The 14,552-nt window shown below is 40.8% G+C and overlaps 1 protein-coding gene across 1 annotated transcript; it reads left to right on the top strand.

Annotated features, from left to right (window-relative positions):
• Window positions 1-1,917: 1,917 nt before the first annotated feature.
• On the top strand, window positions 1,918-11,401 carry LOC143277458 (BOS complex subunit TMEM147-like). Its single transcript, XM_076582289.1, has 6 exons — window positions 1,918-2,065; window positions 3,132-3,267; window positions 4,670-4,806; window positions 7,667-7,751; window positions 8,932-9,053; window positions 10,930-11,401. The coding sequence occupies exons 1-6, from the start codon at window positions 1,989-1,991 to the stop codon at window positions 11,063-11,065; spliced, it is 693 nt and encodes a 230-aa protein (XP_076438404.1). The 5' UTR covers window positions 1,918-1,988; the 3' UTR covers window positions 11,066-11,401.
• Window positions 11,402-14,552: the final 3,151 nt, after the last annotated feature.

Raw genomic sequence — 14,552 nt, forward strand, 5'->3', positions numbered from 1 at the left:
GTTGGGGATAATAGATAAATGAATGATCAATTAAAAGAAACTATACAAGAGGACTGCATACGATCTTCTGTGATGATATTATATGAAGACCAGTAAAGAATTAGTATAAAATCTACATGTCAATGTGTCTAGATGGTTTTAAAAGAAAAAATAAATCCTGGTCTAGCCATGTTGAATTGTGAGTTCGTGGCACTGTGCAATACCACAGATAATTCTGTGCTGAGCCCTTTTCACGTTCACAGAACTAAGTTGCACTTATCGCCACTAGTAATGTCCATCTTCTTCAGTCGAAATACTCACCCCTATTCCACCCGGCCGTCACTTAGATAAGGTACAATAACATAGCCTGATCTGGAACCACCGAGTTCAGTTTACCTAATTTTTTTTTCTTCTTATCTGTTTTAAAGTGGTTTTCCAGTTAACGTGGGTGTTGGTAGTTTTCCCACTTACTTGACAAAAGGTCTTATGTAACGATATGATAATTCAGTTCATGGTTCTAACATTATGGTATGCTGACTGAGAACAGCATGGTGGTAGAGCCTTTTCATCATCTGCTGTTCAAATACGGAACTCTTTGCCTCACCACGTCCATCACAGCCCCTCAATGCCTTCCTTTAAATATAACCTCAAGACTTTCCTCTTCCAGCAGCATTTCCTCTAGGGCACTCATCAGTATAGTGAACCTTGTTAGTTGATCAGTTAGGTAGGTCACATTTGTAACGCAGCTGTATCATAGTGCACGGTGTGTGCGTCGAATGCATGGATGCATGCACGCGGCACTGGTGCATGTATGTATGTATGTATTGTGCATGCCAGTGAGAGTTTGTATGCGCATATAGTGTCTCAACTGAGTTACTTTGCACATGATGATTGTGAGTTGAGGACTGTTGGGGCGTGTTTCACCGTACAGTATGCGTGTGTGTGTGGATTGTACCGTGACTGTCAGTCAGTGTGTCAGTGTGAGTGTGTGTAACTGAGAGCACCCGGGTCAGTGTGTGTGTGTGTGTGTGTGTGTGTGTGTGTGTGTGTGTGTCACTCTGAGTCGGTGTGTGTGTCAATGTGTGTGTGTGTGTGTGTGAGAGTGTGCCATGGTGTGTGTGTGTGTCGCTGGGCCGGCACCCGTCCATGATTACTAGTGTTACTGAGCCTCCAGTCAGTGTAGATGCTTGACAGCAGCATAACCCAACGTACCCGTCAGGCCTTGGGTACATGCATGTATATTCGTGTACCTATCAGACAGGATTTATTCTAAAGAATTTTGCCAGGGTAATATGTTGCCATGGGTTCTAGTTCTTTTTCAGTGCGCTGAGTGCACACGGCCGTGCGGCCCAGCTGGGGGCCTCGCGGTTTATCGTCTCATCCGACTCGGAATGACTGACTAAAATGACGCTCACTGAGTTTGATATTTCAGTAAAACTAACTGGTAGAAACTGCGATAAAGGACAATATATTAATAGAAAAGTGTCAGTCTTTACCATCATGATCCTAAACTGATGCATCTATATACCGGCCTACATTCGAAATGACAGTCGAATTCCCCAAAGTGTCTGATGAGTTGATTTTTATGTGCTGTGTGCTTTAGCCAGATAAACAACAACAACACACACACACACACACAAACAGACATACACGCACGCACACAACTTTATTGACAAAAAAATCAGCTTAGAAATGTTTACAACAGTGTCAACTAGACATGTTTCATTTTGTCCTGGTTAAGAAAACAAATGCATGCGACAAAGATTGTTCCATATTTGCTACATACAGAGAAGATAACGTACTACCGTGTAACGCATAAATTAATTCTTATGATTTTCATTTCTTTTACAGGGGCTAGATACTACTGACGAACACACAGGCTCAGTGTCCGACAGTCCGGACCTTGACAGAAAAATCAATTTCCGCCGGCAACCGGAAGTACAACTTGGTTCTCCTTCGTTTTCCACTGCACGCTTGTTGGGTGGCATTGAGCGAGTATTCTTTTCACAATGACGTTTTTTCACTTCGGAAACTGCGTAGCCTTAGCATACATTCCCTATGTCATCATCTACAAATGCTCTGGCCTGTAAGTAGATTCTGTAACTGTTAATTGTACACGCTGAAAAACGGTTTACAGAATGCATGCACTGACATTGGATGCCAACAGACACACACTCTCACTCGATCGGTGTCACTGCTGTCGTGCTGAACAGCAAACAGATTAGAACAGGTTTAATTACGCCTCCAGGCGTATTATTTGCAGTCCAGATTTAATTACGGGTTGCACTGCATGCGCTTGACCGATCAAGTACTATGTCATATCAATTGTATTCTACAAAGGAACACAAAAAGACACAGTGAGTGACTGCAAACTATTCAGTGATCCGCAGTGCTATTACAAATATCCTGGACATTTTTGTCTTTTAATTTTGTCGATTAAGTCAGAAGTCCTAAAGGAATACAATGCAAACACCCAAAAGTTTCAGAAATGATTATTCAACAAATTTTAACAGCAATGCAAAGGGTTAAAGCCACTTCAACTATTGAAGTATATTGTTCAACAACATACACTGATACACACACACACACACACACACACACACACACACACACAGCACAGACACACACACACACACACACACGTACAACATACATACATAAAGTCATAAAGTAGGCATAATTTTGCATGTATTATTAATATTTATCATTTTATGGAAAGGCCTTTGTATAATTTATAAATACCCAAAGCCTATAGATACAACACACCTACTCACATACACATGTGCTGGCATGCAATAAACTCCAAGAAATAGAAAAAAAATATGAACGTGTAATGATGTACATTATTATGTGTTAGTAAGTAACTAATGAATAATTATATAAATTATAATGTTGAGACTGAGACAGAAGAGTTAAAATGAATATAGTGTTTGTGTTGAAGATTATTTAGACAAAATAAAGAAAAAGAGTGAATGACATGTTGAATTACGTTTTTTTTATATTGAGTAAGAACTCAGGTCATTATGGGGATTTTGTTGTTTTGTTGTTTTTCTTCTTCTTTGTCTTATGTTTGTTCTGAAAATTCCTAGAACAAGAACTATTAGAATTAGGCAAACTGATGATGTGTTGGTGGTCTCTGTTTTTATTTTCAGAGCTGAATACAGTGCATTTTGGAAATGCGTTCAGGCAGGCGGAGCCTATCTGTTCACTCAGCTGTGCAAGATGATGCTGTTGGCAACCTTCTTCCCAGAATCTGCTGTGACTGCAGGTGGAGTGGACATCACTGGGGTAGGGCAGCATCAGATACAAGATATTAAAAATAGAAAAAAGAAAAAAATGAAAAAAGAAAGAAGAATAAAGGTTAAACTTAAAGGCCCCATAGCCTTTTACTGCCATCGGGGTAGTGAATTCATGTACTCTGTGTCTAGGGCTTGGCACAGGAAGGCGGGGTCCAATCCTCTCTTTTCACCATTTTATCCTTGCTCAACAGAAGTCAGGTACCCATTTACACCTGGGTGGAGTGAGGAAAAATTTGCAGTAGAGTGCCTTTCCCACAGACACCGCAACACCATGCTGAAAGGTTGGATTTGAACCCTGATTACTGGTGACCGCTGGATCAGAAATCAACACCTGATTCTGCCACAGTGCCTCTGACAATGAGCCACAATGCCTTCAATCAAAGTTTGGCAAATTATTGCAGAAATTTGTTTAAATATATTTTTCATCCAGCAACACACAGTTACAACATTCCGCCACACTAAACAAAATGTGTTGGGGGAAAAAAATCAGGATCTGGGTCTTCTTGAGATATTTTGACCGCATAAATTCCCAAGAATGCAACCAAACCTAGGTTGTGTACAAATGTGCTGTGTACCTAAGAATAAGGTTGTAAACACCTTTAGTTTGTGTACAAATGCACTGTAATACCTATAAGATAGCCAATTTAACATCTGTAACTTTCCTAGATTTTGAGATTCCTGAATACTAAACAAAAAAATAATGATTAGTAAACTATTCTTTTTTTTTATTTTTTTTAAAAAAAATGTTTACCAATGTTGGTGAAGTTTTTATATGTCATGCACAGAATTTGTGCTTGTATTCTGTTGATAATATGTATGCAGTCATAGTGCATGAAGCGTTACTTAAATCATTGATAGGTTGTATACTTTATGATAAGTCAGTAAGTGTTACCTATTATCTGTTTGGTGTTCGCAGGTTTATGGTATATCACTTTCTCTGTGTGTATGTCTCTCTCTCTCTCTCTCTGTGAATTATCTATGTGTGTTTGCATGCATTTTCTAGTATGTTTGGGTCTTGAAATTGAAACTGTGAATATGTCATTTATGTGCTTGTATGTGTACTCATATAATGATATAATTATGACTGAATGTCATTTTTATTTGTTCTGATCTTGAAATCAAAAGTATATATTTGTATATACTGATTGTGTGTGTGTGTGTGTGTGTGTGTGTGTGTGTGTGCTAGTTAAATTTAAATGCTTGTCTGCACTTTTTCTTTTTTTTGTTCCATGAGTGTTCAATCTGTTCAGTATTATATTATGTTCACAAACCAAGATAAGAAGTAGAGCAGAGAAAGCCAGTAGAGCAAGCACCAGATGCAGTTCTAAAGTGTGTGCAGACCAGGTACATGTATGTGCAAGGCGTTGATCAGGGTGAGGGTTGATCTGCAGGAATTTCTCAAGTGCACTGTGGACCTGGCTGACCTCTTGGGTTTGCATATCGTCATGTCAAAGTTCGCCGGTAAAGGTCAGCTGAAGTTCATGATTGCGGGCATGGGCTGGGCCACGGCGGAGCTGGTGATGACAAGGTGGGTTGTCGTTGCTGAGTTCTCCACACACACACCCCCGTCAACTCCTCCTCCTTCCTCCTGCCTCCTCCACCTCATTTCTTTTTTTGTTTTTCCTTTTTTTTTTTTTTAACCCTTGCCCCCTGAATAGTATCATTTACTTTAGCTTCTGCTTTGTGCTGTCCCATAATGCACTTAGAGTGGAAGTGCATCAGTTACATATTCCTTCCATTGCCTGCCATTTTGATGTTTAAAGCATGTGAATTGGTTAAATACTTTCTGAGCTATGAATTTTATAAGTTGATGTTTTTTTTGGGGGGATGGGGATGTTTTTTTAATTTTTAAATTTTTTAAAATTTTTACGAAAATGGTTGGGATTGAATGTTTAGACTTGCCTTTGATCATGGTCAACTGTTGTGATGAGGAAACTTGATTTTGAGCTGAGTATTTAGAGAATGAAGACATGCACTGACACACAGCTTAAGACATTAAGACAGTTTAGGGAACATTGGGTTGTTTTTTGTTGTTTTTTTTGTTTGTAATGTTTTGTTTTATGAATTGTTCTTTATGATTAGAATGTTCCCAGTTTTCTTGCATGTAAAGCTACACTTTTCTGGATATTTTGAGCTGTCTTCTACAACAAAGTGAATAAAGCCTTATTTTGCACGACTGTTTAGTTTGTCATGTACATGTGTTGAGTTCATGTACAGACTTATTTCCCTTCAAGATTTTAGACTTCAGGATTTAGAAGTTCCTTTGGGAATTTTGTGTGAGGAGGCATTGGGTTGACAACTCTGTAGTATAACAATATAAGGGATGGGGAGGGAGGAAGGTGACGTTACTTATTTACTGACAAATTTATTTATTTATTTATTTATTTATGTACGCTTATAGTTCATCAAGTTTTTGCACCTTATACGTATTATTAGTAGTGGTAGTAGTAATTTTTTTATTATTTTGTTTTATGTATTTATCTATTATTTATTCACCACTTATTTATTTATTTATTTATTTTTTTTTATTTTTTTTATTTATTATTTTATTTAATTTTTTTTCTTTTTTTTCTTTTTTTTTTTTCTCAAGGCCTGACTAAGCAGGTTGGGTTACGCTGCTGGTCAGGCGTCTGCTTGGCAGATGTGGTGTAGCGTATATGGATTTGTCTGAACGCAGTGACGCCTCCTTGAGCTACGGAAACCGAAACTTACTGACAAGAAGTGGGCGTGGAACTAAAAGTAAAGGGATAAGTTGGGAGGGGTGTGAACACGGGGTGATTTTAATTGTTTTTTGCTGAACCTTCACTTTGTATTATTTGTCTGAGTGGAAGAATAATGTGTCTGTAAGCAAATTTATTGAACTTTTATGAATAAACAAACTTGTATGTGCTGATTTGTTACTGCTAGCAGCTTGTTAACTCACTCAGTACAGCCAGTCCTCTCTCCTCTACACAGACCCCTCGGATGTCCAGTGGGTGTCTGAATGACCCAACCTTTAGTTTCCATCATCAGAATTGTGGTATTCTTTGTCAGCATTCACCTCTTCCGTATAAGAGCCTTCCACTTGCAATATTTTGATGATGGTAATTGGGGTGAAACGCTGTTAACGTTGTCTCTTTCGCCATTCGCATGGAGAGAGTTAATGTTAGTGCTGTGAGCAGATGGAGCTTTGCCAGACTTCAGCAAAATTTGTTGGTGTGCATTAGTAAATCTTTACAGGTTTTGCTGACGTTGCAGCCGCGTTGACTGTAGGAAGGGGAGAGCACATACTGTTTCTCAATGTCAGTCTTCAAGTCTGAATGCCAAGAGCTACATTTTGCTCATGACATTTTGTAATAGTATGCAGCCCAAAGTCTGGGTTGTGTACATATCTGATGCTTGATCAAGATTCCAAGTCTGAAGTGGTTATTCCCTTTGTATCCCCCACATTGGGGGGTAGGGCGATGGGTGCAATAGCCGAGTGGTTAAAGCGTTGGACTGTCAATCTGAGGGTCCCGGGTTCGAATCACGGTGACGGCGCCTGGTGGGTAAAGGGTGGAGATTTTTATGATCTCCCAGGTCAACAGATGTGCAGACCTGCTAGTGCCTGAACCCCCTTCGTGTGTATATGCAAGTAGAAGATCAAATACGCACGTTAAAGATCCTGTAATCCATGTCAGCGTTTGGTGAGTTATGGAAACAAGAACATTCCCAGCATGCACACCCTCGAAAGCGGAGTATGGCTGCCTATATGGCAGGGTAAAAATGGTCATACACGTAAAAGCCCACTCGTCTGTATACGAGTGAACGTGGGAGTTGCAGCCCACAAACGCAGAAGAAGAGGGGGGGGGGGGAGTGAATAATAATCCTTGAATAGTAAAATAAATTGAGGTCTTGTTGATTGCGGTGTCTTACTCTAAGAGCAGGCTGACTGCACTTTAAAAAACCCAAAACAAAACATAACAGAGTAAATGCAGTTTTTATTTTTTTTTTAAAGCGCTAAATATACAAATAGATGTACCTGACATAGATAAATGCTAATGTAACATAAAAGTTGAGAAATCATATATTGACAGTAATGGCACCAGATATATTACTCATACCAATCTGTGCTGGTGAAATGCTGTTGAATAATTGATCAACAGGTGTAGAGCATAACCAAATCTGGGTCACAGTCGATTTTCACATATGCAAACAGATACCTAAGATTGACAGGATCAGATCAGTTCTGATTATGGCCAGAAAATGTGCACAGTGTCACAAGCTGTTTACTGTGTCAGTGTATGCAGTATTGAACATGTCTCTGTCTCTGCACTCACTCTCTCTGTCTCTCTGTGTCTGTCTGCTTCACTCTGTCCAAGTCAAAGCGCATTTGATGGAGGCGGTAAGATTTGATGTTCTGTGTGCAGAGTCATTCCTTTGTGGGTGGGAGCCAGAGGGGTGGAGTTTGACTGGAAATACATTCAGATGAGTCTGGATTCCAACGTCAGTCTGGTAAGTGTTTTATTTTGATACAGTTTTGAATGAATAATGCTGTGCCAGGGATTCAGCACATCTGCCACAAATGCTCTCTTGACTCATTCTTTGGGACTCCTTGAGGGACAGAGGTCCACCACAACACTCCACCAGCAGACTGGCTTGATTATGATGATGATATAAATACTTCTGTAGTGTTTTTCCTTCGTCAGAGAGCAAATTCTAAGCGCTCTAAAGAGTCATTTGCACAACAGGCTGCCTACCTGGGTAGGGTGGTCTGACAGCTGCCTTTGGGTCCTAGTCATTCATTTCCCATGTCTTTCACTCAGGTTTCTGTCATGCTCACACACACACATTCACAAAGACATGTAACATGTTAAGTGCATGACCGTTTTGTTTATTTTCCATACTCTTGTTTTCAGGAGTGTGCATGTTTGGTATGTTCTTGTTTCCATAACCCACCGAATGTGACATGGACTACATGCATTTGATCTGCTGCATGCGTATACACATGAGGGTGGTGCAGGTCTGCACATATGTTGACCTGGGAGATCGGAAAAATAAGAATAATAATAATGATAATAGAAATAATAACTGGACATTTATCAGCGCTTTCCTCATTGCACAAAGTGCTTTACAGTCTCCACCCTTAACCCACCAGGTGTGATGACAGGGATCGAACTCAGGAAACACTGCACCAGCAGGGTTCTGTTCTGTCTTGGCCAGTCTGGCCCATGTCCGTCCACCTGCCTCCTTCTCATCCTCCGTCCAGCTCTGTACAGAAGTATCAGGACCCAAACTAGTTGCTTCACCAATTGCTTCTTCCCTGAACTCAGCAGTCAGTGCTCTGTTTCTCAAACCAACCCAGAGTGTTAAAAAGGGAAATGTTCTCCAGTGCTTGCTTCCCCAATTTTCTTGCAAAATTTAGCAGTCCACAGCTGGTTATTTCCATTTCACATGAAATGCCTACGATAGGTCTATGACAGAAGTCTTATGTCACTCAGAAACAGTAATCAGATCTGCTATTCTGGAAGCCAGTGCCTTCATTCACTTGTTGTGCGGAAAAGTTGATATCTCCTGCCTAGAAAGTAAAAAAGTGTCATTCATGGTGATTCATTAGATAAAGGAAAGAGACAAACATGTACGTTGTATGTCTTCACTTAATTAACAGAGTTTTCCCCCACCATTCTGCTGGCAGATTCATCACATTAGCACAGCCATGCTGGTGTGGCTGTACGGTCGCAGTGACCTGCAGAAATCTCTGCTGCCGGTCGTGCTGTTCCTGCTCTGCCTGGCCTGTTACCGGCCCCTCATTGTCGAGTGAGTTTCGGGAGGTTGGGGGTGGGGGTGGGGGGCGAGAGGGGGGGAGTGTGAGTGTGTGTATGTGCTTTTTGTTTGTCTTGCACTATATTGTACATTTAAGTGGGGTGTTTGGTGGTGGTTTTTTTGTCGTTGAGAACTTTACAGTTTTTTTGTTTGTAGTAACTCTCTCCATTCACAAGGTACACAACTTCAAGTCAGTACTGCTTGCGTTACCGATTCACCTAGCACACAGGTAAATAAAAGGTACATTGGAACAAATCCAGACACTTCCTCATTTTTTTTTTTTCGTAATCAGTGTTGTGTCAGAGTGGTAACTGGGTGCAGTAGCATTGTGCACAAGAATGTGTGTGTGGGCAGGATGGGCTGGAGATGAGGGGGGATTGCAAATATGTATATGTGCGTTAGCAAATGTGCTGTTTGTTTGCGCACAATGCTTATATGTGTTTTTCGTTTTTATGTCCTGGTAAGGAATTTTCGTGATATTATGAGGATATAACAAAATCTTAAAAGTAGAATATGGTGTGTTTTCACTGTATTTTATTCACTCAGTTTAAGTTGTTGCTGTTTGTGGTACAACCGCCAGTCTCAAGCCACTTCAGAGCAGAAAGCTTATTAACAATTTCACTGCTGACAAATTTTGCAAAGCTGTTTGTTGAGATTTCTTTTTTCTTCATAAAAATAGAAAAAAGTCATGCTTGTAAAGATGATTTAGTCATATCTTCTAAACTGTTCAAAATGATTAAAAAAAAAAGAGAAAAAAAAGAAATTTATTTCACCATGCTGCATTCCTACAATCAATAATCTCAGGAATGATAATGTTTATATGATGCAAATTACACAGCACACACACACACACACACACACACACACACTCTCTCTCAGTTTCACACCCAAGTCTGACTGGAAAATCAAACTCAGTGTCTTGTCATTCAGATGAGACGATAAACTGAAGTCCCGCATGCAGCATGCACTTGATGCATTGCAAAAGAACCCATGGCAACACAGGTGTTGCCTTCTGGCAAAATTCTGTAGAAGAAACTTGCTCTGACAGGTACACAAATGTATATATGCATGCACTCAAGGCCTGACTGAGCGTGTTGGGTTATGCTGCTGGTCAGGCATATGCGGCTTTTATGTCTAACAGACATGGTCTTATTCGTTTGTGTAGTGTATGTGGATTTGTCCGAACGCAGTGACACCTCTATGAGAAGCTGAAAGTGGTAGCACTTCCTGTGGCAGGTGAAAACCCACTTGTCCACTTTGCTTGTCGGGATTTCCATACAGAAGGGATGGGTGGAGGGGGTGGCCGATGGGAGGGGGAAGGGGGTTGGAAGAGTGAGTGGAGGAGTGCATTCAGAAGTTTTGATGAGAGAATTTAGTGTGTGTGGTGGTTTTTTTTTTCCTCGTTCATAATTACTGGTGCCTCCACTGTGTGAATGTGTATCCTACTGTTTGGTGTCATATACTGTACCATGTCAAACTGATGCAAACCAGGCCTATGTATTTACTCCTCTTGGCCAAAAGTTTGCGGCAACTCAGTGATGAGGCGTTTCGCTTTTTGTCTGCTGTCTGCTAGCCCAGTCAAATGGCATTTCCAGATGGAGTAGAGTACTCATTCACATGAACCTACTGTTTTTGTCATGTGTGTATTGATACCTGAAAGTGAGACTGAATTGACCCCCCCCCCCTCCCGCCCACCCCTACCCACCCCCAAAGCAACATCTTCATCACCCCCATTATTATTCATCACCATTGAGATACAGTGACATAAAACGTCCCAAATTCTGGGACATTCAGAAGATGAAAAAAAAAAAAGTATTTAATTACAATAGTGTTAACCTGATGAAGCAGTTATGTGTGTGTGTGTGTGCAGGATCTTGATCCATGCGGTGGGGCTGGGCTCCTGGATGCTGCTGCTGGCCAAGGCGGCCTTCACCTCATGTGTGGCCATGGTAGCGCTGCAGATGTACCTGGGGATCCCGTCGCAGCAGGCCAACTCCCACTACTGAGCCTGGCCGGCTCGAGCCTCTGGGCTGCTAATGATGATGGTGATTGTCAGAGGCAGAGACAGTGATGTCTGATAATGTTGGAACAAACTTTTTTTTTTCTTTTTTTTTTTTGTTGTCGTGTCTAATGATCTGGGTTCCCAGAGTTATGGGGAGTCTTGGAAAGTCTTATGGAAAATAGGAAAACCCATTTTCAGGGCTGGAAAAGTCATAGGAATGAATGTTTTACCGTTTTACACTTCAAGGTCTGGAAAAGTCTTGGAAATTTCATGGAGGCTGTTCACTACATATACAGAATTAAAAAAGTTTTGCTTTCAAAAAAAAAAAAAAAAGGAGAAGAAATAACAGAAGCAGTTGAAGTGATGGCATTCAAATAAATATCAAGACCTCTATGAGATTTTTTATCTGCAACTGTGTTTGAACACCACACACTCCTGCTCCCACGCTTTTTCTCACTCTGTGTGGTAATTCTGTTGTGTATGTGTTTGTGCATACTGGTTTTTTGGGGGTCTTGAAAAGTGTGACGCAGAGTTGTGGAGAAAGTATGGAAGTTTGTTTGCTCAGATTTGTGGGGACCCTGAATGATGACGATCAAGACAAGACAAAGTAATTTCATGTTACTTTCAAAAGAATTATTATCCAGGGCAGGGTTGAGTAAGGAATTGTCTTAGCAGGGCCAGGTTTCTTAGCGTCCCAAGTCTGTGGAATAAGGCGAAGATTTGGAAAAATTCTGGACACAAAATTGGTGCTGCTAGAATTGCTTATATAGCCCAGCCCAGGTTTCAGTGGGATGGAAGGATGGGCGCAACAGCCGAGTGGTTAAAGCGTTGGACTTTCAAACTGAGGGTCCCGGGTTCTTCTTCTTCTTCTGCGTTCACTTGTATGCACACGAGTGGGCTTTTACTTGTATGACCATTTTTACCCCGCCATCTAGGCAGCCATACTCTGCTTTCGGGGGTGTGCATACTGGGTATGTTCTTGTTTCCGTAACCCACCGAACGCTGACATGGATTACAGGATCTTTAACATGTGTATTTGATCTACTGCATGCGTATGCACATGAACGGGGGTTCAGGCACTAGCTGGTCTGCACATCTGTTGACCTGGGACATTGGAAAAATCTCCACCCTTTACCCACCAGGCACCTTGACCGGGATTTGAACCCGGGACCGACGGGCGCAATAGCCGAGTGGTTAAAGCGTTGGACTGTCAATCTGAGGGTCCCGGGTTCGAATCACGGTGACGGCGCCTGGTGGGTAAAGGGTGGAGATTTTTACGAAAGTTCCTGTAATCCGTGTCACCATTCGGTGGGTTATAGAAAGGAAGAAGAAGAGGGGTTGTAATTTTCTACTTTTACCCAGATTTGTTTTGCTCGTTTTGATTTACTGTCTTTTGACCAGTATGGAGGTAACACATTTTGGGGTTTAAAGATTTTTATTTTATTCAGAGAACCATTCTTTGAACAGCTGAGAAATGAAAAGAAATATAGAGGAGATGGTGAACTAGCCATTGAGATAAACTATTTTAATGGAAATGTGGTCCTTAAACAAGTAACAAAGGCATCCAACATATTTATATGACAGCATTTTGATTAAAGGCAGTAATGACGTTATCACATGTCAGTGGATACAAATGTTCAATGAAGCATTCTCATCTTAAATCCCCCTTCACCTCATGAAATGCCATTCACTGTGTTACATTTGTTGTTTTGCCCAGACGGTAAAGCACATTGCGAGATGTTGAGTGATGCACGTATATATGCATGTGTTAATGCTGAGAACAGTCAAAACAAAGGGAGGTAGGGTAGGTATGGGTAATTGCGAACAGTGTGCAGTTGCAAATGATTCATATACCGCCCCACTTCGAAGCGCTCTTAATGGTTGCATTTCACAATTTAACGTCTGCTTCAACCTTTTCCTAATACTTTAATGAATATCCATTTCAAAGAACCAGTCAAACATCAGCTATTTCTGGCTATTTCCGCGCTTTTTCTTCTCTTCGTGCACCACTGCCGACCAGAGTTACAAATGTACTCTCAAAATCCTAAAATCAAGGGAAGCAAGTTGTAGGACTTGAACTTTGACACAGTTTAAAATAGTTTTATTTGATCGGATATGTTGAATGCGCATTACCAGTGCTGGGAAAATTTAAGAAAGTATATTGACAGAACAGAATGTCAGTTTTGATAGGAATCTGCAAAATATTGTCATTATATGGTAACCGCGCTTAGGCACCAAGCGAAAATCCGATCCCCAACAGAGAAAGGAAAGACAGGATCGACTGAGAGGTAGAGAAAAAAAGTACGATTTGAGGGGGCAGAGTCAAATTGAGTACACAAGAGGTAAGAAAACAATAAAATCAAGCCGCATGCAGCAAAGTAAGGCCAAATGAACACGCATAATAGCCTAAAAAAGCGTAAGACGTGACAGTGCGTAAACCTGACAAGATGGCATCAAGAGCGTTGGCCAAAGGAATGATTTAGCGCTTGTAGCTTTTAGAGGTGTTTGATTGGTTAACAGCGGACCGGGCAAGACGGGTCGTCTTTTCACTGTTAGCCGCATGAAATTTGGCCAAGCAGAGCAAACCAATAGATCTAGTTTGCATCAGTTTGACATGGTAAGTATATGACACCAAACATGGAGTATAATACAAACTCCTCCTTTTGCAATTAGACCATAGGATATTTTGACGTGAGTTTATTTGCGAATGATGCTGCACAGTTACTGAGCACTCTCAAAAGAGTGTGTTTGTGTGCAGTGTGGGGGTGTGCGTTTAAATGTCTGTTTGTGTGCATGTGTGATCAAAACCAACAATACAACAGTCTGGTGCAATGTTCCAATAATAAGTTATGTCAATGAGTTAAAGACCTGCTTCTATTTTAATTGCCAATGTGTACCCAAAGCCATCGTTCGCAATTAGACTTGCCTGTTCGCATTTACCCTCAGGCACCCCTGCTATTTCAAACGTCGACAAAACATTGAAAAGAATGAGCAGACAAACTTTTCCTGGTGCAACAAGTCGGAGAAAGCCTTCAGAAAACAAAAGAACTACGTTTGACTATCGCACGACATGTAATCTTTACAGTACACACGTTGAGCTGGTCGCTTCGACTGGATCATTCGCAATTACCCATACCTACCCTAAGTAGTGTGTGTGGTGCATGTGTCAGTCTTTAACCAGAGAGAAAGAAACAGAATAGTGTACATGAAACAGATATTTGTGTTCGGAAATGACTAACACGTTTTCAGTGCATGTGTGTGAATCTTCGCTGAAGATGACAAAATCAGTTTCTGATGCGTGTTTGTGTGTGTGTGTTGGTGAATCCTGTGTATTAACTGATGTGAGCAGGTTCAGTGTGTTATTCATGCATGTATTAATGAAAGTGAAAACAGAGTTAATTCTAGAATGTTACTGTTGCTGTGTTTTTTTTTTTGGTTTTTTCTGTTGTGATTGTTTTGATATTGCAAGTTTTCTGTGTAATTAAGCTTGT

The sequence above is a fragment of the Babylonia areolata genome, chromosome 34 (assembly GCF_041734735.1).
Source record: "Babylonia areolata isolate BAREFJ2019XMU chromosome 34, ASM4173473v1, whole genome shotgun sequence".
Classification (NCBI taxonomy): Eukaryota; Metazoa; Mollusca; class Gastropoda; order Neogastropoda; family Buccinidae; genus Babylonia; species Babylonia areolata.